The sequence below is a fragment of the Lutjanus erythropterus genome, chromosome 5, assembly GCF_056507025.1.
Source record: "Lutjanus erythropterus isolate fLutEry1 chromosome 5, fLutEry1.hap2, whole genome shotgun sequence".
Classification (NCBI taxonomy): domain Eukaryota; kingdom Metazoa; phylum Chordata; class Actinopteri; order Lutjaniformes; family Lutjanidae; genus Lutjanus; species Lutjanus erythropterus.
The window spans coordinates 23092762-23117115 of NC_139321.1; the positions used below are offsets into that span (position 1 = coordinate 23092762).

At 35.8% G+C, this 24354-nt stretch overlaps 2 protein-coding genes and 2 pseudogenes across 5 annotated transcripts; all 4 read left to right on the forward strand.

Annotated features, from left to right (window-relative positions):
• Positions 1-105: 105 nt before the first annotated feature.
• LOC146326903 (uncharacterized) lies at positions 106-12436 on the forward strand (annotated as a pseudogene). Its single transcript, XR_014770615.1, has 5 exons — positions 106-238; positions 386-643; positions 10845-11165; positions 11349-11606; positions 11698-12436. The product of XR_014770615.1 is annotated as an uncharacterized LOC146326903 (transcript).
• On the forward strand, positions 4394-7132 carry LOC146326904 (uncharacterized; annotated as a pseudogene). The gene is made up of 4 exons (XR_014770616.1): positions 4394-4600; positions 5894-6214; positions 6397-6654; positions 6746-7132. The product of XR_014770616.1 is annotated as an uncharacterized LOC146326904 (transcript).
• A 1835-nt stretch (positions 12437-14271) lies between the features above and the next one.
• LOC146326905 (uncharacterized) lies at positions 14272-20138 on the forward strand. Its single transcript, XM_084719269.1, has 7 exons — positions 14272-14577; positions 15641-15961; positions 16150-16407; positions 16492-16608; positions 17717-18037; positions 18219-18476; positions 18772-20138. The coding sequence occupies exons 1-7, from the start codon at positions 14529-14531 to the stop codon at positions 18951-18953; spliced, it is 1506 nt and encodes a 501-aa protein (XP_084575395.1). The 5' UTR covers positions 14272-14528; the 3' UTR covers positions 18954-20138.
• A 1977-nt stretch (positions 20139-22115) lies between these two features.
• Positions 22116-24354, forward strand: LOC146326906 (uncharacterized). 2 transcript variants are annotated; one of them, XM_084719267.1, is made up of 4 exons: positions 22116-22448; positions 22639-22896; positions 22988-23176; positions 23322-24354. In XM_084719267.1, the coding sequence occupies exons 1-4, from the start codon at positions 22208-22210 to the stop codon at positions 23477-23479; spliced, it is 846 nt and encodes a 281-aa protein (XP_084575393.1). In that variant the 5' UTR covers positions 22116-22207; the 3' UTR covers positions 23480-24354. The 2 variants fall into 2 exon arrangements, with proteins under 2 accessions (XP_084575393.1, XP_084575392.1); XM_084719266.1 differs by having other exon boundaries at positions 22988-23098.

Consider the following 24354-nt stretch of genomic DNA (forward strand, 5'->3'; position numbering starts at 1 on the left):
GACAGTGCCTCAGAAATATTTAGATATGAATGGTTTAGAACCACAACATTAATACTCAGTGGGGGCAAGAATAGGAATCTGTATAATCTGATAGAAGACAGATCTTCATTCACTCCCAGTGATGGAACATTTAAGATCGACAGCCTGAGCAGAACTGATGGTGGTGAATATACTCTGACAATATTTGATTCAAATGGACACAGATCAGAGCAGAGATCTCTACAGTTGACCATTCAAGGTAAATAACATTTCATATTATCTTGCCAAACAAAATATATCTCATATTCTACATGCATTTGTATCCATGTCTGTTCTACAGTTGAAACTGTATAAATTGACCAACATTGTGTTAATATGAAAAGTCATGTGAGTGTGTTTCCTTCAGCTCCTGTGTCCTCTGTCCTGCTGGTCTCTGAGTGTCTGTCCCAGGGAGAGATGAGGGTGTCCTGCTCCTCTGAGGGAGGGGACAATCCTCAGTACAGCTGGACTCTGGATGGACACACACTGACAGACGCTCAGCTCCTCTCTGGAAATGAAGACAGTAACATCATCACTCTGAGACAAGATGTCTCAGGACAACTGGTCTGTTCAGTCAACAATCATGTCAGTAATGTCTCGAAAGAAGAGATGATATCTACCTGTGGTGAGTGAGAACATGATGAAGATTGATGATTATGACACTGATGATTATGATCACTCTGTACATCAGTCATTGATCTGTTTGTTTCACACAGGCTTCATATTCATTGACAGTACCCTATAAAATGAGACACACAAGGCGGACACTGTGTCCTCCAATCACATCATACCTTTCTATAAAATTGTAACTTACTCAGATACAGAGAATTCGTGATTTTTTTTCTAATTTGGTAAATACAGGGAGAGACCAAAAGAATTGCATTATGGTCCATCAGTCAACACTGTAAATATCATTCACTTAAATCTCCTTCTCTTCTGTGTTTATTCTCCTCACATTTTGTTTCACTGTTGAAGCCCTGATGGCACAAAAGTTATGCATTGTGTCACTATTTTCTTCTTGATATTATTTTCTAGATATTTTCTTTGAAGACATAGTGGATGCTTTGGTGGCAAATTATTATCCCTTTTGAACGGGTGTGCTTCTTAGTGTTATTTAAAAAATGCCAATTTTGAACCCAAACCATATCTTTACTGTTGTGTAATAAAGCGTAGTGTAATTTTGATATGTTTTATTTGATATGGATTGAATTTTAATCTGGAAATTAAGTGGATGATCATGACAACCAAAATGTTTTTTGTTTGTTTTTTTCTTGTGCAGATTACCATTTAAATAACATTTGTATATGTGTGACATGGATATAAAGCAATTAAACAGACAACTTCACTATTTTTCAGTCTCCAAGAGCCCAATCAAAGTAGCATTATGTGAATTTTCTGCTTCTAGCAGACTGTTTCTCGTTGTTTGAGAAACACTGCTGCATCCTATTGGCTTGTTTTGGGAAGTTTGTCAGAAAATTCAAGGAGACTGCTTTTTCATTGAGAGAAAATGATCTTCTCTTTCCCATGATGGTTTCAATGTGCCCCCACCACCAGCCTCAGGCAGCAGCTGGAAGCAGACAAGTTACAGCAAGGCAAAGTATCATGTGACTTAAATAATAACTTTAATAAAAGGAATTATTTTTGTTTTAGAATCGTTTTCATTATGTTGTCATGTGTGAAAAGACCCAAAATGAACCCTGTAAGTGGAATTATTTAAACAACCTACATGAATGACTCTGTCCCAGGCTGATCTCTGTAAGACGTTCCCAATGTATCATAGTTTTTAACTCAGAAAAATATTGATTTATGTAAATAATAAATTTGTGTGATTGCAAACTTACATTTGTTTTGCTTCTAAGCTTTTTAAGAATAAGAGCTTTAATTTAGTTGTTACTTTAGTTGCTTCCTTGTGTTGTGATGTGATCAAAACCTGCAAATCAATCACTCATGTGTTACCAGTTAGTTTAGGTAAGATTCCTTTTTGTTGACATTTTGATCATGAACTGTTCCTTTAATGACTGCTGAGAACTGAATAAAACTTCCAGACTCATCATCTGTGGTATTTGTAGGTGTGAGGTTGCCCTGCACTGGTTTACACAGGAGTTACTGTTGATTATAAATAATTCTGTATTCAGTAAAACTCTGATGAGAATATTTCAGGAAAAATAAAGATCATTAAAAATCATCCAATGCCAGATGTCTTTTAATATCTATCTATGTATCTATGTATCTATGTATCTATCTATCTATCTATCTATCTATCTATCTATCTATCTATCTATCTATCTATCTATCTATCTATCTATCTATCTATCTATCTATCTATGTATCTATCTATCTATCTATCTATCTATCTATCTATCTATCTATCTATATATATGCTGGTGAAAAGGTCAAAGCTCTTTGTTCAGCTTTAAATGCAGCAAGCAGGACTTTTAGCTGAACTTGGGAGCTGGAAAATCTTTTTGTATTTTGCATTAATTTTACAGTCATCTAATCTCAGTACAGCAGCAGCTGAGTAAGCATATTTATAAAATCACTGATCAGATTAAAAATAGAGTAAATCTATATAATAATTGTTTAGATCTGTTCTTTGTTAGACAACAATAGAAGGCTGCTGGTCATAATTGACATAACAAAGGTTTTTTTAAAAAAAAATACATATACATATATATATTATTAATATTATAAGAAATGAAAGTGACTTCGGCAAAATAAAAAACAAAAAAGAACTTATTCCTGATTCTATTGATGACATTTGTAACAATCAGCCACTAGAAGATAATCCCTCTTCTATTCTATTCCAGTGGTTGGCAGCTCTTTGGAACAAAATAAAAATAAGCAAAACATTAATTTTGGACACATCATATATAATAATAATGTTATCACTAAAACTTTCTTTCCTCCTTTTTTTTTGGTATCCTTCACTCATGTTGAACTTTTGGTACATATAGACGATTCATGTTTTCACTGTAGTCCTGAGGCCAAAAATAAAACTCTTATGTACAATCAGGCATAATATTTATAGTTTTAAATATGTAAATGACTGAACTTTTTACATGTGGGAGGACGTTGCTGTAAATTAAATGCTGCTGTCTAAATTAAATCAGACTGAATTATTATTAAAAGAAACAATTTTATTGATAATAACAAACTGTTATTAACAAGAGAAAAGATCACTACTTATGATTTAGTTTTTTAGTTTAGTGTTTTTACTGAAATTCAAATCAAATACTTTAGACACTAAAAGGAGGTAGTTGGTTAAGTAGTTTGTTTCTACAGTTTGCCTCTCTAGCTGGTTATTAGTTGATGCTGAAGCTAATTAGTCATGTTGTGTTATGACGACATCTGCAGGCTGTGTTTAGGTTTCACTCATGTTATGCTCTGCTTAAATAATGTTTGTTTATATTCACTTTTAAATGCCACTTCCTGTTTAGTTTTCATCCTGGATATAAGAGACATTTATGTTTCATAATGCATATTTTATCTGGTAGTTACAGACTTCACAGATGTTTTTCAGTACCTAAAATATTTACTCTCCTGTGTACATAGAAAACGTGTAGCAGACGAAAGTTACAATGACTGAAAACATTCACTGAAATATCCAACTTCCTGTGTCTGTTCTCATTTCCCAAACATTATGTTGAAAATAGAAAGATAGATATGTTTTAATAATAACATCTGCATGTTCATCACAAATGTGGATGATTCAACAGGAAGCGTGTAACTGTTGAGGATAATAAGATAAAAGAGAAGCTGTGTATATGATTCACACTGCTGGATGACAGTTCTACTGTTTGTTTCACTTCCTTCATAGCTGAGTTCAGTGACAAGCATTAGTGATATAGCATGGTGAAACTTAACATCTAATTTTAACAAACAAAGCTTAATAAACTCTTCTGTTATTTAATGTTTAGTCTCAGATCATTTTGAGAACACAAAAGTTTAAAATAAATTCTTATAAATTGCTCAAAATGTTAACAGCATAAATAAGTAACTGATCTGAACAGTTGGCACGTAACTCAAAGTTAAAAAGGGGTTTAAAGGAAAACAATAGAAACATCTTTGCTGCTTTTTTACTTCAGTTTTTAAGTGTTCAGTCTTCATTCATCTTTAGACTGAGTCTGCCTGTTAAACATGAAGGAAAAGTTCACTTCTTTCACTGTTTCAGTCAGTTTGCAGTGCAAAGCTCAGTGATACTGGACATTTTTCTCAGAACATAACAATATGTGGCTGCAACCGGAGAATAATTATGTGTGAGAAACTGGACAAACAGATGACTTGTTGTTTCTGTGGATGTCGGTGTTGACTTTGCCCGTAGTGAACACATTACGTCTGCTTCCTCTTTTCCTTCAGCTGGACATTTGTAGCCATTCACTGCTGTTTTTTCACACCCTCGTATCTGAAGCTGATCACTAACAGAAGACATTCAGGCTGTTCAGTGTAGGATGTTCATGTTTGCTGTTGGATAAAGAAGAAAAGTTTGTCTGGAAGCTGCTGACTGGATCAACAGAGGCTGAACACTGAGGAGACATGGAGGCTGTGATTGGACTGTTGCTGATGTTACTCAGCGTCTCTCATGGTGAGCTGTTTAACTTGTTTAATTTGACACATTTTATACTTCTATAGGATGAAATATATTCAAAAAGTACAGTCTGATGTCATCTTCAGTGATAGATTTTATTTTACAGTTCAAACACTGACGCACACTGGGACCAAATTCATACAAGAATCATGACACAAAAAATAATTAAATATAATTGATTTTTTTTTCCCTGTTTTGATCCTCAATTGATTGAGTTTTCTTTGGTGTCATTTTAAATGATTGCTTGTCCATAAATAGTATTTGCATATGATAGTAAATTAATGTTTTTTTCATTTATTCATTTCATATTTATATTATTCTCACTGGGTTATTTACATAAAAGGGAGGATTGAAAACTCAGTTATAGAGTTAATTTTGAATCATTATCTCAATTACAACCTGCTGTTACACCAGAAATACAATTAATTCTTTGACTAAATGTTCTGCTAAAAGGAGGGATTTTTGTGAATTGAAATTTTTTGCTGTCACATGTTTACTTATGGCTCTAATACACAAAAACATTTTCCTTTCTGTCATTTGGAGAAACACACAGTTCACTAATGCAATCTTCAAGTTTTTCATAATTAACGAAATGAAAAAAAAACATATTAATATTTTAATTCTATCTTGTTTATCAAAGATGTTTTTCCAAAATTTAGTTGTGTTCCTAATAAATCCAATAATGCTCACAAAAAAATCCTCAATAAAAGAAATAAACAGTTTACCAACTTTACTTTGCAGCTGCATGATGCTTATCTTCAGTATGAACATTGAAACCAAAGACACCATGAAGTGATGGTTCCACCTTAACTCAAAACTGAAATATTAGAGGTCTTCTTCATCATTTCATATGTAATTCCAAAATCAAGTAACTTGTATTTGCCATGACATCATTTAGGGAACTTAATTTGAAAATGAGTTATGGCCAAAAATGTGTTTAGTGAGGCCATCATGACCTTGACCTTTGACCTTTGCCCCAAAATCCATGTGGAGTCCAGGAGGCCATTTGCACCAAATTTGAAGAATTCTGGATAATAACTATCTCTGTAGTGCATTTATAAACCATAACTGTCAAATGCATTTGCCACTTAATTTATCACATTAACAATATATTATATGTATATTATATTATATTGTTATGATATAGTATATTGTCTATTGATTTCTTATAAAATGTTTGGTAGAAATGTTGGTACTTTTTGTTTATTTTAAGTAACTGGTTTAGTTCAGTTGAGTAGAATTTGAATCATTCAAGTTTTGATTTTCTAAAACTTTTTCTTACATTTCCAGGTGTTGTAACTCACTGTGATGGCAGACAGGATGGAGCTCAGTGTTATGGAGCTTTGGGAGGAACTGTGGTCATCCAGCTGATGGACAGCGCCTCAGAAATATTTAGATACCAATGGTCTCAATACACAACAGTTATACTCAGAGGGGGCAAGAACAGGCCTCTGTATAATCTGATAAAAACTAGATCTTCATTCACTCCCAGTGATGGAACATTTAGGATCAACAGCCTGAGCAGCACTGATGGTGGTGAATATACTCTGAGAATATTTGATCAAAATGGACGTATATCACAGCGGTGGACACTACAGTTGACCATTCAAAGTAAATAACCTTTATTTTGCCTCCTGGGGAATTTAGAAAGACACACGTCATACAGTATTGTTAAACTATATATATCTCATATTCTACATGTATTTGTATCTGTGTCTGTTCTACAGTAGAAACTGTATAAATTGACCAACACTGTGTTAATATGAAAAGTCATGTGAGTGTGTTTCCTTCAGCTCCTGTGTCCTCTGTCCTGCTGGTCTCTGAGTGTCTGTCCCAGGGAGAGATGAGGGTGTCCTGCTCCTCTGAGGGAGGGGACAATCCTCAGTACAGCTGGACTCTGGATGGACACACACTGACAGACGCTCAGCTCCTCTCTGGAAAAAAAGACAGTAACATCATCACTCTGAGACAAGACGTCTCAGGACAACTGGTCTGTTCAGTCAACAATCATGTCAGTAATGTCTCGAAAGAAGCAAACAGATCTAACTGTGGTGAGTGAGAACATGATGAAGATTGATGATTGTGACACTGATGATTATGATCACTCTGTACATCAGTCATTGATCTGTTTGTTTCACACAGGCTTCACATGGTTTGACTGCACCTTAATCAATGGGACACACATATCACAGTGGGTCCTTGAAGCCAGTGACACCCTGTGTATTACACCAACCACATCAACTACTGTGGGTGAGGAGACTGACATCATATAGTCAATCAAACCCTCCACCCTCCTGTCACAGCAATAACTTGACATATGATCTTTGTGTCTCTTTGTTTGAACAGATCTCTTCCTGCTCATATTACGAGCTGCTGTGATTCTCATGTTAACTGGGATTTTCATCTATTTTGCCTGGAAGAAGAAACAGGAGATATCTGAAGGTTCTGCTGTCCGTCGAAAGAGGAAACATCAAGAAAACTCTGTTGTGATGGTTGAAATGAGAAGTTCTGCATCTGAACTTTAACTTACTGGAATCAACACCTTTATTTCACTGTTTCACTTTGTTTGACTATTTTCCTGATGTTTTTCTTAGAGGACATAGTTGATGTTATGGCGACAAATTATTATCACTTTTGAGCTGCTGTGCTTCTTATTGTTATACAGTATATTTTACAAATGGCCATTTTGACATAATGTAATAAAGCCTAAAGTGCAATTTTAATATTTTTATTTAAATTGGGTTGAATTGTGGTTCATAAATTAAGCTCATATCTACATACATTACACATCACATCTTGCTGGATTAAATTGATCAGTACAAGTGGATGATTACGAGAACCAAAATGAACATTGTAAATAAACAGCTCTATTACTATGAATTATTTGAACAGCCTACAGGAATGACTCTGTCCCAGGCTTTTTGATCCATATATCTCTACGACAGTGATCTCTATAAAAGGTTTCTACTGTATTACAGTTTTTAACTCAGAATTGCTTATTTAATTGCTTTCTAGAGTTGTAATCCTGTAAATCAATCACTCACGTGTCATCAGTTAATTTGGGTATGCGTCCTTTTTGTTGACATTTTGATCATGAACTGTTCCTTTAATGACTGCTGACAACTGAATATAACTTCCAGACTCGTCATCAGTGGCGTCTGTAGGTGTGAGGTTTCCCTCTACTGGTTCACACAGGAGTTACTGTTGTTTATAGATGATTCTGTATTCAGAAAAACTCTCTGCTGACAACATGTCAGACAAAATAATGATCATTAAAAATGATTTAATGGCTGTCAGTGCTTTCAGAAGCTTCACTAAAAAGTCTGCCTCAGTAGATACTGAGAGTCAAATGTGCCTGTTTTTTTTCCCATTTCACATAAATGTAATGTTTTCTAATATTTTAAGTCATTTACCTTTAGACAACTGTTGCCAGTGGAGGGTGACAGACTAACAAGACCAAAGAGAAAGAGAGAGAGAGGAATATACAGATGAGTTTCAAATCATCAACATTATAACTTGAGCTTTAAAACACTGTGGGCTAACAGCACAGTATGAATATTTCAACACCTTGGGTGTGTATGTCTGTTGTAAATGAGGAACTGAAGTAAGTAAGTATGTAAGTAATGAAGGTAATCTCTGAAGAAATCATGGGTGTGAATGTAGCTGAAGCTAAACTGCACTACTGGCTTTTAAAGTTGCATAACTCCACTAATGTATGAAAAATGTGGAATAATTTCAGGTTTGTTGAAAAGCTGATGCTAAACTGAATTACTGACTTTAAGCTGTATGAAGAAGCAGATGAAGGAGCATGAATAATTCAAAACCTCAGAAAAAGATGGATGATAAACTTAATCTCTTGACTACTGATTGGGAGCTAAACTGCATTTCTGACTTTACTTGACATGGAAATGCAGGTGAAGGAACATGAATTGTTCCAAAGAGTCTCATTTCTATGAATGCGACTGAAAATTCACATTGAAAATCTTGTTTATGACAGATTTAGAAGATGATACTAGTTTCAGAGAGAAAGGTTCTAGCTTCAAAAAGTCATTGCCATTGTGATACTGTTTGACTCTTGACTGTCTGAAAGACAGTAACTCCTATTGCCAAAATGGTGATATTGCCAGAAATAGGAGACCCAGCTGAGCACACTGTGTGAAATTTGTGTGCATAGTGTCAAAAATGTGAGATCTGGAGCAGGTAAGAAAAGTACCTGCTTCTACATCCCTTATGAAAAATTGTCTTAACAGTTAATATTGGAGCAAATGTGACAGTTGACTGGCACTCATGTTGCTCGGAAGCTCAGGGGGCTAAAGTGTGAGTCTGTTTGCGTCTGTTGTTACGTGTTTGTGAGAGACACAAGTTTTCCTACATTTTGATGTACAATGCACATGCTTCCAGCATTCACACTCAATTAGTGGAGTCGCCTGATCAACATAAATTAATGTCTTGAAGCATTACCTGAGACATTAACACCTATTCATACTGTTCACAACATAAATGAGGAGCTGATCTAACAGTTTGGTGTAATATTCTGCTTCCTTTACCGTTTTGTGAAATACACACTAACCATGACTGTGCTGTCCGAGGTTGTCATTGGAGATTTGACTGGTTTAAGTAATCCAGTACTGAGACTAAAAAATGAACCCTAATGGTAATGAACTGTGACTTGATTGTTAAAACTTTATGCTGATGTGACATCACTCATGTATTTAACCTGCATTAATCTTTGCTCTGCATGTCAGAAATAGAGGGGAAAAAATACTTCTTTCACATTTTCAGTTAGTTTGTTATAGAACAAAGCTTGATGAGAGTGTGTATCTGTCTGATAACATAGCAGTAGTTGCATCTGAAGAATAGTTGTGTATGAGAAGATATCAACCGAAAAATCAGATGTTATTTATGTTATTATTTTGGGCTTTTAGAGTTGAAAACTTGGCAAGTAGAGACCCTGGTAACTGTGCTTCCTCTTTCCTCTCTCTTCCTCTTTTTTCTCTTGACTGTACTATTATAATCACTTTTTTTTTGGTCAGAGTTTTCACACCTCCTTTTCTGAGGCTGATCACTAACAGAAGACATTCAGGCTGTTCATAATAGGATGCTCATGTTTGCTGTTGAATAAAGTAGAAAAGTTTGTCTGGAATCTGCTGACTGGATCAACAGAGGCTGAACACTGAGGAGACATGGAGGCTGTGATTGGACTGTTGCTGATGTTACTCAGTGTCTCTCATGGTGAGCTGCTTAACTTGTTTAATTTGACACATCGTTTTATTTCCGTTGTATATAAGAAAGACAAATGTAAAAATAGTTATAAAGCTAATGTTGAATCATAATCTCAATCACAATTAAATCATGCTGTTACACAAGAAATACAATTTATTCAGTAAGTGAAGGTCCTGCTCAGAGGAGGGATTCAAATTTGAGTTTTTTTACTGAAATGTTTTTCTCTAATATTTGTTTATGGACCTAGTACAAAAGAATATTTTCCTGCCATACAATTTTCAGTTTTACAAAATTTAACAAAACTAAATCAAAATATTTATATCTACTTTAAAAAAAAATTTAGTTAAGGTTTCTCTCATATTCTTTGTAAATCAAATGAACCCTCAGTTTCATATGAAACTTTCCTGAAATTGACTTAAAAGTTTTTTTTTTAAATGCAGCTGCACAATGCTCACCTTCACAGGAAGCATTAAAACCCATGATGTTATAGTTGCACCATTACTTAAAATTTAAATATTCTAGTTGTCTTTTTCATCATTTCATACACAGTTCCACAAATAAATTATAAAATTATTTAATTCAGTTCAAACTCTAAGGGTTAAAACTAAGATAAATATATAAAATGTATAAAATGTAAGAGTATTAAAACATTTAATTTGACATGCCTTTGCTGTCTCTATAGCAGCCCCTCCCTGTCAGATCTGCACCATACATCGTCTCTTTAAGTCCAGACTTAGAACTTTTTACTCACTACTGTTTGAATCCTTGTGGCTGATTATTGACTGTATGTCTATGTGCTGTTTATTTGTGCCTATGAGCTGTGTGCATTAATGCTTATGTCAGTGTTTCTATTTATTTGTGACATTATCTACCTGCTCTGTTCTGCACAGCACTTTGATAAACATGGGTTGTATTTAAAAGTGCTTTAGAAATAAAATTGACTTGCGTTGACTAAAAACACTGTCATTGTAGAATCCAGGGAATGAAAAAAGTTTGCTCTATGTTCTCCAATTTCCAGGTATTGAAACTTCCTGTGATGGCAGACAGGATGGAGCTCAGTGTTATGGAGCTTTGGGAGGAACTGTGGTCATCCGGCTGATGGACAGCGCCTCAGAAATATTTAGATACCTATGGATTAAAGACACAACAGTAATACTCAATGGGGGCAAGAATAGGAATCTGTCTAATCTGATAGAAGACAGATCTTCATTCACTCCCAGTGATGGAACATTTAGGATCAACAGCCTGAGCAGCACTGATGGTGGTGAATATACTCTGGAAATATTTGATTCAAATGGACGCAGATCAGAGCCGCGGACTCTACAGTTGACCTTTCAAGGTAAAAAAATGTTTTACCTCCTGGGGAATTTAGTAACACTGACAGACACAAATGTCATTTACTAATATTAAAACAATTATATAATCTACATGTATTTGTATCCATGTCTGTTCTTTATTAAAAACTCTATAAATGACCAAGATTCTGTTAATATGAAAAGTCATGTGAGCGTGTTTCCTTCAGCTCCTGTGTCCTCTGTCCTGCTGGTCTCTGAGTGTCTGTCCCAGGGAGAGATGAGGGTGTCCTGCTCCTCTGAGGGAGGGGACAGTCCTCAGTACAGCTGGACTCTGGATGGACACACACTGACAGACACTCAGCTCCTCTCTGGAAATAAAGACAGTAACATCATCACTCTGAGACAAGACGTCTCAGGACAACTGGTCTGTTCAGTCAACAATCATGTCAATAGTGTCTCAAAAGAAGCAAACAGATCTAACTGTGGTGAGTGAGAACATGATGAAGATTGATGATTGTGACACTGATGATTATGATCACTCTGTACATCAGTCATTGATCTGTTTGTTTCACACAGGCTTCACATGGTTTGACTGCACCTTAATCAATGGGACACACATATCACAGTGGGTCCTTGAAGCCAGTGACATCCTGTGTATTTCTTCAAACACATCAAGTACTGTGGGTGAGGAGACTGACATCATAGAGTCAATCAAACCCTCCACTCTTCTGTCACAGCAATAACTTGACATGTGATCTTTGTGTCTCTTTGTTTGAACAGATCTCTCCCTGCTCATATTACGAGCTGCTGTGATTCTCATGTTAACTGGGATTTTCATCTATTTTGCCTGGAAGAAGAAACAGGAGATATCTGAAGGCTCTACTGTCCGACGGCAGAAGGAACATCAAGAGAACTCTGTTGTGATGGTTGAAATGAGAAGTTCTACATCTGAACTTTAACTTTCAGGAGTCAACACTTTAGTGTCGCCTCTCACCTGCTGTGAACGGCCATGTGTCTTTATGGAGGTGAAAATAGAGTTTAAAGTCAAAATTCTCTTCTGCTTTTATTCTCCTCAAATTCACTTCTTTACATCTCAAGAATACCTTTCTATTTTTTTTGACATTATATTCTTGATATTTTTCTTAGAAGGAAAAAGTTGATATTGTGGTGACAAATTATTTTTACTTTTGTATCAGTATTTTTCTCAGTGCTTATGTATAATTTTAATCTGGCGATTTTTAATCTAAAGCCTGTATTTAAGATTGTGTATTAAAGTCCAAACTGTAATTTTACAGCATAACAATTCTGGTCATATTCTCTTGTATATGATTCAACTGTTTAACACAGAAAAATATTTATTTATGTAAATAGTTTTGTGTTTTTCACCTGCCAATCAATCAATTACTGTTGTTTAGAGATAATTCTGTATTCAGTACAACTCTCTGCTGACAACATGTAAACATGTCATGAAAAGTAATGATCAATAATTGTATCAGCCTTAAAATATTTTACTAAAACACTCAGACAACAGAGTTGAAGAAATCTTATAGGTTATTTGCCTTTGATCAACACTTGCCATTAATTGGTGACAGCGTCTAAGAAGCTGAGAGAAAAAGAGAAAGAAGACATGATTATTATAGAGATGAGCCTCAAAACAGGAACATTACAGAGAAACAGCTTAAGGTTCAGGCCACTGTCGACCAACAGCACGGTGAGAATGCATATATTGTTATGCCTATTTCTTATAAATAAGGAACTAATGTACTTCCTAGTTAACGACACAACAACCATCACTCCAACCAAAAGTTACTTAAATCAAAAAGTGTTTATCATGAAGTATAACTTGACAGTTTGAAGAGGATTAAAACTGAATATGGTACAGTTCAAATATATCAGGCAGCTGTGCAGATCATTGGTAATCACACCGGTGTTTAAACAATTCACTCATAAATACAGATAAGCAGCAAGATGTGAAACAATCGTCATCCATCAAATTCTAGATTGATGACAGAATATGGTTTTGATCATTCAGTCAATCAGTTTGGGAGGGATGGTATTTTGTTGCCTCTTTCTTCTTCATGTTATCATGTCTGACCAAAGACAAACCAATAATCTTCTGACTGTAGACTGTGTTTTGTCAAAGTGTTACCATCTTCAGCTCTGTGGTTCATAACTTTAGTATGGATCTACTGGTTATAAAGCTAAGTCTCTTTTCACCTCAGCCTAGCTCAAAACAATTCAAACAAGTTTATACATATTACATTTGCTAATATTGCAGGTTACATTTGAAAATGAGCCAGTGGGGATACATCTACACTGTAAGTTAAAACAACATCATTGAATAAATAGGACCTCATATCATAGCCAGTAATTCATCAAGGTATATACTGTATAATAGTGTCTTTCCTGCCAGGGACTACAGATGAAAATTAGTTTATAGCTAACACCGGTGCAGCTAAGGACCTGTGCACTGTCCCTGTTAAACAAATAAATAAATAAATAAAATAAAACAAATAAATGTATACATATATTAAACAACAATGACCAGATTTATCTTTGCCCTATCCAAACTGCACACATTTAATCAATTAAATCCTACAGTTACAATAAATGACTGCAGTAAAAAAAAAGGACCCATTTTCATCATATTCCAACATTTGTGGGTGAACCTGATATCTAGAAAAATGGCATCTAAAAAGAAAAATCCATATCCATCATAAATTTTTAGATATAAAACCCTCTACAGTATTTAACAGGGCCTCAAAAATCATGCAGCAGTAATGCATACATTCATAAATGGACACAATCAGCAGGTCACATTATTAAACAAACCTGATGATATATATATATACATACATGTTAATACGTATCCAGAACTGTCTGTAGCTGGAAAGCCTTCAAATTATTGTTTGTGATAGTGATGATGATGACGATGATGATGATGATGATGATGATGATGATGATGATGTTGATGATGATAATGACGATGATGATGAGTAAATGCCTTCATAAAGTTTTGTATGCTTGCTGGGTATGGAAGTATTAACTGCCCAGCTAATACACTTTCAAGTTTTTCTGAAAAAAAAAATATATATAACAATATATGACTGCAACTGAAGTACAGCTACGACTGGGAAGCTACAAGCAGGTTGTATCTGTGGTTGTTGGTGTTGTTTTTCTCAAGTAGTGACCACATTAACTTTGCTTCCTCTTCCACGTCAGAACTGGAACGATATAACCACACTCTGCTCTGTCAGAGTTTCCACACCCTCTTATCTGAAGATGATCACTAATAAAAGACATTCAGGCTGTTCAGTGTAGGATGTTCATGTTTGCTACTGAATAAAATAGAAAAGTTTGTCTGGAAGCTGCTGACTGGATCAACAGAGGTTGAACACTGAGGAGACATGGAGGCTGTGATTGGACTGTTGCTGATGTTACTCAGCGTCTCTCATGGTGAGCTGTTTAACTTATAACACTAATAACACTAATTCATTTTGGATTTAATTTTATCTGAATTAAGTGAATTTAATGTTTTGCAGATTTTGGTTTCAGTTATAGACATTAGACCTTCTCCTCAGTGATGTGTAAACTGAAGAAATTTGAGGTCAGCTGACGCACTATAAACAGAGAATACCAATCCCTAATTAATATACTAATTTTTAATGTTGTGTCCCAGTTTGAGCACCTAAGTATCAAAAGTAAGAGAAAGCTTTACAAACTGTGCAGTTCAATTACAGGCTGCAAACAAACCCAACTGTCTGACCAAAACGGTGCAACACTTAAATGGCAAAAACCTAAACGATCACAGCCATCCATTAACTCATCACTCTCAAATGTTGTCAGGGTAACGGTACAGAGTCCTCTGTGCAAAGAAAAACATCTACAGAAAAACTACAGCACTTTACATTAATTTCTTTCTTTCTGTTAACCTGAACTCAGTCCTCGCCATCGAGCACCTGCTGCTCCTTTTAATGCAGCTTCTACTGTGTTTCTATGTCATTTTTACTGTGTCCTGTTTGGATGTGATGTGTTGGGTTTTTAATGTGCTTTCTGTTTTCTGTGCGTATGAGCAAAGACAGATTTCTGTCTTTTGCTATTCTATTCTATTCTATTCTATTCTATTCTATTCTATTCTAGAAAGTACCACGTGTTGGTTCTGAAACTATTACCACTTCTATTGATAAATAAAGGTATAAAAAATCAACTGACAATCGCATGATTTTAAGGGGTCAACTCAGAAAAAAACAAAACAATTATGAGGTTCTACAGATTTATTTATTTATTGAAGTATCTCATCCCTGACAATTTCAGATATTTAATTAATCTAGTAAACTCTGATTTTCTTCATGACATTGTATTAGCTCATTGCAGTTATATCATGCCTATACTGGAAATATGTTTTTTTTATAGACTCCCTATGAAATAGCACACACAGACACACAAGCACACACACGTGTGTATCAGTATAATTTTGCGGAAATGAAATAATTAGGTAATTATATTTTTATTTTTTTAGCTATTGAAACTTCCTGTGATGGCAGACAGGATGGAGCTCAGTGTTATGGAGCTTTGGGAGGAACTGTGGTCATCCAGCTGATGGACAGCGCCTCAGAAATATTTAGATACCAATGGATTAAAGACACAACAGAAATACTCAGCGGGGGCAAGAATAGGAATCTGTTTAATCTGATAGCAGACAGATCTTCATTCACTCCCAGTGATGGAACATTTAGGATCAACAGCCTGAGCAGAACTGATGGTGGTGAATATACTCTGATATTATTTGATTCAAATGGACGCATATCAGAGTGGTGGACTCTACAGTTGACCATTCAAGGTAAATAATTATTTTGCCTCCTGAGTAATTTAGTAACACTGACAGACACACATCATATACTAATGTTAAAACAACATATATCTCATATTCTACATGTATTTGTATCCATGTCTGCTCTCTGTTAAAAACTGTATAAAATGACCATCATTATGTTAATATAAAAAGTCATGTGAGTGTGTTTCCTTCAGCTCCTGTGTCCTCTGTCCTGCTGGTCTCTGAGTGTCTGTCCCAGGGAGAGATGAGGGTGTCCTGCTCCTCTGAGGGAGGGGACAGTCCTCAGTACAGCTGGACTCTGGATGGACACACACTGACAGACGCTCAGCTCCTCTCTGGAAATAAAGACAGCAACATCATCACTCTGAGACAAGACGTCTCAGGACAACTGGTCTGTTCAGTCAGCAATCATGTCAATAGTGTCTCAAAAGAAGCAAACAGATCTAACTGTGGTGAGTGAGAACATGATGAAGATCGATGATTATGACACTGATGATTAACTGTACATCAGTCATTGATCTGTTTGTTTCACACAGGCTTCACATGGTTTGACTGCACCTTATTAAATGGAACACACATATCACAGTGGGTCCTTGAAGCCAGTGACATCCTGTGTATTCCTTCAACAACAGCCTCTCCCACGGTTACTGAGGGTAAGGAGACTCCCATCACTAATATCCCATCATCCAGTCAGCCTCCCTCCAGCATAAATGGTTCATGGTACCTTAGTCAGTGAACTTTACCACTTTGCACCTTATCCAATGGGACACACATATCACAGTGGGTGCTTGAAGCCAATTACATCCTGTATTTTAAGTTGGAGGGTAAGGAGATGACATCACAATGTCAATAAAAACACCAAATTAATCCCTAATTAATATACAAATTTTTAATGTTGTGTCCCAGTTTGAGCACTTAAGCGTCAAAAGTAAGAGAAAGCTTCACAAACTGTGCAGTTCAATTACAGGCTGCAAACAAACCCAACTGTCTGACCCCCGTGGCAAAACAGTGCAAAACTTAAATGGCAAAAACCTAAACGATCACAGCCATCCATTAACTCATCACTCTCAAATGTTGTCAGGGTAACGGTACAGAGTCCTCTGTGCAAAGAAAAACATCTACAGAAAAACTACAGCACTTTACATTAATTTCTTTCTTTCTGTTAACCTGAACTCAGTCCTCGCCATCGAGCACCTGCTGCTCCTTTTAATGCAGCTTCTACTGTGTTTCTATGTCATTTTTACTGTGTCCTGTTTGGATGTGATGTGTTGGGTTTTTAATGTGCTTTCTGTTTTCTGTGCGTATGAGCAAAGACAGATTTCTGTCTTTTGCTATTCTATTCTATTCTATTCTATTCTATTCTATTCTATTCTATTCTATTCTAGAAAGTACCACGTGTTGGTTCTGAAACTATTACCACTTCTATTGATAAATAAAGGTATAAAAAATCAACTGACAATCGCATGATTTTAAGGGGTCAACTCAGAAAAAAACAAAACAATTATGAGGTTCTACAGATTTATTTATTTATTGAAGTATCTCATCCCTGACAATTTCAGATATTTAATTAATCTAGTAAACTCTGATTTTCTTCATGACATTGTATTAGCTCATTGCAGTTATATCATGCCTATACTGGAAATATGTTTTTTTTATAGACTCCCTATGAAATAGCACACACAGACACACATACACACAAATGTGTATCAGTGTAATTTTGCAGAAATGAAATAATTAGGTAATTATATTTTTATTTTTTAGGTATTGAAACTTCCTGTGATGGCAGACAGGATGGAGCTCAGTGTTATGGAGCTTTGGGAGGAACTGTGGTCATCCAGCTGATGGACAGCGCCTCAGAAATATTTAGATACCAATGGTCTCAATACAGAACAGTTATACTCAGTGGGGGCAAGAATAGGAATCTGTCTAATCTGATAGAAGACAGATCTTCATTCGCTCCCAGTGATGGAACATTTAGGATCAACAGCCTGAGCAGTGCTGATGGTGGTGAATATACTCTGAAAATATTTGATGAAGCTGGAAAGCTCACAAAGACTCAAACTCTACAGTTGACCATTCAAGGTAAATAATTATTTTTTCCTCCTGGGGAATTTAGTAACATTGACAGACACACATTATATACTAATATTAAAACGACATATATCATCTTGTAGATGTATTTGTATCCATGTCTGTTCTCTATTAGAAACTATATAAAATGATTCTGTTAATATAAACAGTCATGTGAGTGTGTTTCCTTCAGCTTCTGTGTCCTCTGTCCTGCTGGTCTCTGAGTGTCTGTCCCAGGGAGAGATGAGGGTGTCCTGCTCCTCTGAGGGAGGGGACAGTCCTCAGTACAGCTGGACTCTGGATGGACACACACTGACAGACACTCAGCTCCTCTCTGGAAATGAAGACAGCAACATCATCACTCTGAGACAAGACGTCTCAGGACAACTGGTCTGTTCAGTCAGAAATCATGTCAGTAATGTCTCAAAAGAAGCAAACAGATCTAACTGTGGTGAGTGAGAACATGATGAAGATTGATGATTGTGACACTGATGATTATGATCACTCTGTACATCAGTCATTGATCTGTTTGTTTCACACAGGCTTCACATGGTTTGACTGCATCTTATTCAATGGGACACACATATCACAGTGGGTCCTTGAAGCCAGTGACACCCTGTGTATTTCTTCAAACACATCAACTACTGTGGGTGAGGAGACTGACATCATAGAGTCAATCAAACCCTCCACTCTTCTGTCACAGCAATAACTTGACATGTGATCTTTGTGTCTCTTTGTTTGAACAGATCTCTTCCTGCTCATATTACGAGCTGCTGTGATTCTCATGTTAACTGGGATTTTCATCTATTTTGCCTGGAAGAAGACAAAACAGGAGATATCTGAAGGTTCTGCTGTCTGTCGAAAGACGGAACGTCAAGAGAACTCTGTTGTGATGGTTGAAATGAGAAGTTCTGCATCTGAACTTTAAGTTACTGGAACCTCTCACCTGCTGTGATCGGCCATGTGTCTTTATGGAGGTGAAAACAGAGTTTAAAGTCAAAATTCTCCTCTGCTTTTATTCTCCTCAAATTTACTTCTTTACATCTCAAGAATACCTTCCTATCTTTTTGACATTATATTCTCGATATTTTTCTTTGAAGGAAAAAGTTGACTTTATGGTAAATTAGTTTTAATTTTGTATCAGTATTTTTCTCAGTACTTATGTATAATTTAATCTGGTGATTTTAATCTAAAGCCTGTATTTAAGATTCTGTATTAAAGCCCAAACTGTATTTTTGCAGCGTAACAATTACAGTCATATTCTCATGTATATGACTCAAGTGTTTAACTCAGAAAAGATTTATTTATGTAAATAATAGTTTTGTGTTTTTCACATCTGATTATAATCACAAATATGGACGTGTTTTGCTTCCATGTTTACAAAGACTAATAATGTAAAACCTTTCAAAGCTTTAAATCATAAGTGCTTTAATTTAGTTGCTCAGTCTGGTGTCATCAGTTAGTTTAGGTAAGATTCCTTTTTGTTGACATTTTGATCATGAACTGTTCCTTTAATGACTGCTGACAACTGAATAAAACTTCCAGACTCGTCATCAGTGGCGTCTGTAGGTGTGAGGTTTCCCTCTACTGGTTCACGCAGGAGTTACTGTTGTTTATAGATGATTCTGTATTCAGTAAAACTCTGTTGAGAACATCTCAGGAAAAATAATATCAGAGGTCTTTTAATGGTTGGGGCATTTGTCTTTAACAGTCGCCAGTAGAGGGCAACAGAATCTAAGGAGTTGACAGAGAGGAAGAGGAGGAAGACATGATGGATTATACAGACGAGGTTCAAACCAGCAGCATTACAGAGAAACAGTTTGAGCTTCAGACCGCTGTGGGCCAACAGCAAAGTGTGAATATTTTACAACCTCGGATGTCATATTGTTACATTTTTTTCACATTGTTGATACTTCTGACAAAAACCAGTAATCCTCTGACAGTACATTTTTTTTACTAAAACAATAAAGAGGAGAAAATTTGGATATTGCAAAGACACTAAGTATATTAACAAATAAAGACAACAATTAACCTTAATAAAGTCTGATTCTGTATAATGTAGAACTGTTCTACCACTGTGTTAGAGGCTGACATTATGTAAAAATATAAAACTGTGATCATAATCATTGTATTATTATTGCAGTTCAAAAACTCAAATTCATATTCATTGATAAATGTTGCTTTACTGAGTTTTATTGGATCATAATCTTTAATTTTTAGACAATGTATTTTCAGGTATTTAACACTTTAACCTTTAGTGTTGTGTTTATCTTTAAATTTGCAGCTTTTATTTAACATTAACATTATTCTGCTCACGTAACTTCATATACATTTCTGTTTAATTTAAAATTCTAACTATTTTTTTTCTATAGTTTAAGACTTCACTGTCTAAACTATAACTTACAATACAGTTAGATGTGTGCAAATAATTCCTATCTGCTGAACACCTTCTTATAATAAAGACCTGCTAGAGGGTTGGTGTTAGTTTGAGAGGTTGAGACTTCACCTCAGGCTGTTAATTTTGATTAAATATAACTTATCATTCATCAGAAATACGATGCATCATGTGCTTATTTTGTCAGAAATGGTGAGAGGGAGACATGACAAGTAATTTTTAATTACTTCCTCTGTTAATATTTGAACATGGGCGTCTAAGAAATGTCAGCTGTCAGTCTCAAATCCTCTTTCTGCATGAAGAAGGAATGATTCCCTCTGTTCCACTCAGTCCATCACACCCAATGTGGCCCTCTTGGTCCGGATGAAAAAGGAAGTGAAGCTGACATCACTTCCTTTTCTCCTCTCTACCTATAAAAAGATGAATACAACAACGCTCCAGTCGGTCAAAGTTGTGACACATTCTTCTTGGAGGCCGATCACTTCTCAGGACACATTTCAGGCTGTTCAGTGTAGGATGTTCTTGTTTGCTGTTGAATAAAGAAGAAAAGTTTGTCTGGAAGCTGCTGACTGGATCAACAGAGGCTGAACACTGACGAGACATGGAGGCTGTGATTGGACTGTTGCTGATGCTTCTCGGAGTCTCTCATGGTGAGCTGTTTAACTTATAACACTAATGACACAAATTAATTTTGGATTTAGTATCATTTGAATTAAGTGAATTTAATGTTTTGCTGCTCTAATTTGTGCGCTTTCATGTATAGTTTTGAGTTTCATATAGACATTCTCCCCACTGATGTGCAAACTAAGACAATTTAAGGTCAGTCAATGTGCTTTAAACAGAGAATACCAATCTCTAATTGAAATTATACTCATATTTAATAGTGTCCTGGTTCAAGTACCTAAGTGTCATAAATTAAGATGAAGCTTTACAAACTGTGTAGTACAATTACAGGCTGCAAACAAACCCAACTGTCCGATCACCATGGAAAAACAGTCCAACACTTAAGTGGCAAAATCTTAAACGGCCTCAGTAATCCATTGAATCATAACTTTCAGCTCCTGCTGTCAGGATAAAGGTCAGAGTCTACAGAAAATCATTTATTTCTGTTACCATTAAATATCTTAACTATTGAGGAAAGACATTTTTTTAATTTAAATCTATTTATTTATTTCTGTAAACTTGTAGCTTATTCTTGTATTGTGTTTCTGTGTGTTTTAGTGTGTCCTGTTTGGATGTTGTTGGATGCTCTTTTCAATGTACTTTTTTTCTCTGCACGTAAGTAAAGGCAAATTTCTGCCTTTTGCACAGAAAGTGTAGACAAAGTATTATTGTATTCTATTCTATTCTATTCTATTCTATTCTGTTCTGTTCTGTTCTACCGCAGCCCAAATGCTGCAGGATAGAAAGCACCTGTTGGGTTTGAAGAAATTACCTAAAAAAAAAAAAGATAAAGATGTAAAAATCAACTGACAGTAATATGTTAATTAAATGTTCAGCTTCAAAACAAAACAATTATGAGCTCCTACATGTTTATTTATTAAACTATACTTATATGATTAAAGAATCTCATCCCTGACAGTTAAGATATGTAATTAATTTAATAAACTCAGTTGTATGACAGTGTATCATGTCATTGTAGATATATCATACTTATACTGAAAATGTGAATGAAAATGTTTTTGTTTTTTTTGTTTTTTTTCTCAGGTGTTGAAACTCACTGTGACGGCAGACAGGATGGAGCTCAGTGTTATGGAGCTTTGGGAGGAACTGTGGTCATCCAGCTGATGGACAGCGCCTCAGAAATATTTAAATACCAATGGATTAAAGACAGAACATTTATACTCAATGGGGGCAAGAATAGGAATCTGTCTAATCAGATAGAAGACAGATCTTCATTCACTCCCAGTAATGGAACATTTAAGATCAACAGCCTGAGCAGAACTGATGGTGGTGAATATACTCTGACAATATTTGATGAAACTGGAAAGCTCACAAAGACTCAAACTCTACAGTTGATCATTCAAGGTAAATAATTATTTTTGCCTCCTGGGGAATTTAGTAACACTGACAGACATACATGTCATATACTATTGTTAAACTACATATATCTTATATTCTACATGTATTTGTATCCATGTCTGTTCTTTATTAAAAAAATGTATAAATGACCAAGATTCCGTTAATATAAAAAATCATGTGAGTGTGTTTCCTTCAGCTCCTGTGTCCTCTGTCCTGCTGGTCTCTGGGTGTCTGTCCCAGGGAGAGATGAGGGTGTCCTGCTCCTCTGAGGGAGGGGACAGTCCTCAGTACAGCTGGACTCTGGATGGACACACACTGACAGACGCTCAGCTCCTCTCTGGAAATAATGACAGTAACATCATCAGTCTGAGACAAGACGTCTCAGGACAACTGGTCTGTTCAGTCAACAATCATGTCAGTAATGTCTCGAAAGAAGCAAACAGATCTAACTGTGGTGAGTGAGAACATGATGAAGATTGATGATTATGACACTGATGATTATGATCACTCTGTACATCAGTCATTGATCTGTTTGTTTCCCACAGGCTTCACATTGTTTGATTGCACCTTAATCAATGGGACACACATATCACAGTGGGTGCTTGAAGCCAATTACACCCTGTGTATTTCTTCAACAACAGCCTCGATTACTGGGGGTAAGGAAAATAAACCCTCCACTAATATCCCATCACCCAGTCAACCTCTCTCCAGCACAGATGGCTCATGGTACCTTAGTAAGTGAAAACTAACCAACTGCAGTGGATTCAGTGAAGTTATTTTCCCTTTTAATGTTTGTCTGTCTTCCTGAAAACACCTGTTATGTTTGCTAACTTAAATTATGTGTCTCTTTTGTCTTTTGCTACTGAAACTGGCGACCAGTAATAGCTGGTGTACTCGCTGCACTGGTAGTTCTACTTGTGGTCGGGCTGGTGGTCGTCTGGGCTCATAAAAGAAAGCAAAACAACAAAGTTAAAGGTACTAAAACTTTTATTTTTCCTGATCCATCGCTGCATTCAGAGTTGATTTTCTCTATTTAAAAGAATAGTTTGACATTTTGGGCTGTACATTTACCAGAGTCATTATTAGCTTTAATTTTTATTTCATTTTTATTTTAGTATTCAGTGTAGCTTAGTTTCAATTGATTTCCATGGTGACTTTTGTTAATCATAAAATAAATTTAAATAGTGCAGAATAATACAGGCACAACACTTGAAGTGAAGGAAGTGGACTCACAGTCATGTAGACATTTCTCTAAAACGCGCACCGTTGCCTCCTAATGCTTCTTGTGTTGACAAATTTGACCAAACTGACAATAACTAAAAACATTACTTGTATATTTTTTATTTTAATTCAGTTAGTTTTGTAAGTACACAATATTGTTTCAGTTCATTTAATTTTTTTCATAAGCTCTTTTTTATTTGAGTTAACTTTAATTTTTCCTTGCAGTGATCAGTCTTTTTGTTAAGTCACGGGAAATAAAATGTTAAACTATTCCTTTAACAATCCACTATACAATCACCATGTATTTAATTAAATATGACATGTTTGTGCCACTTGTTGCTCTGCAGAAGAAGGGGATGAACAGGAGCTAACGTACGCTGATGTGAATATTGTGCAGCGGGAGGGGAGGCCGAAGAGGCAGAGGGCGGAGGTGCAGGTGGAGTACGGCCAAGTCAAGTTTTCAGATCAACCCCGGCAGACTGCTGAAGCAGCGGGGGATGAGTCTGTGTACGCCAAGGTCCGTACAAGCAGGTGATTCAGAGTTTTCACAAAGACTGCAGCACTGAAGGCAGATTGAGGAGGTGTTTGTTAAAAAGGCCTGAAGGTGTTTCACCTTAATTTATTGTTAGTTCAAACAGGAGAAATATAAGCCATCATTGCACATAGATATATTGTTTTTTTGTTTGTTTGT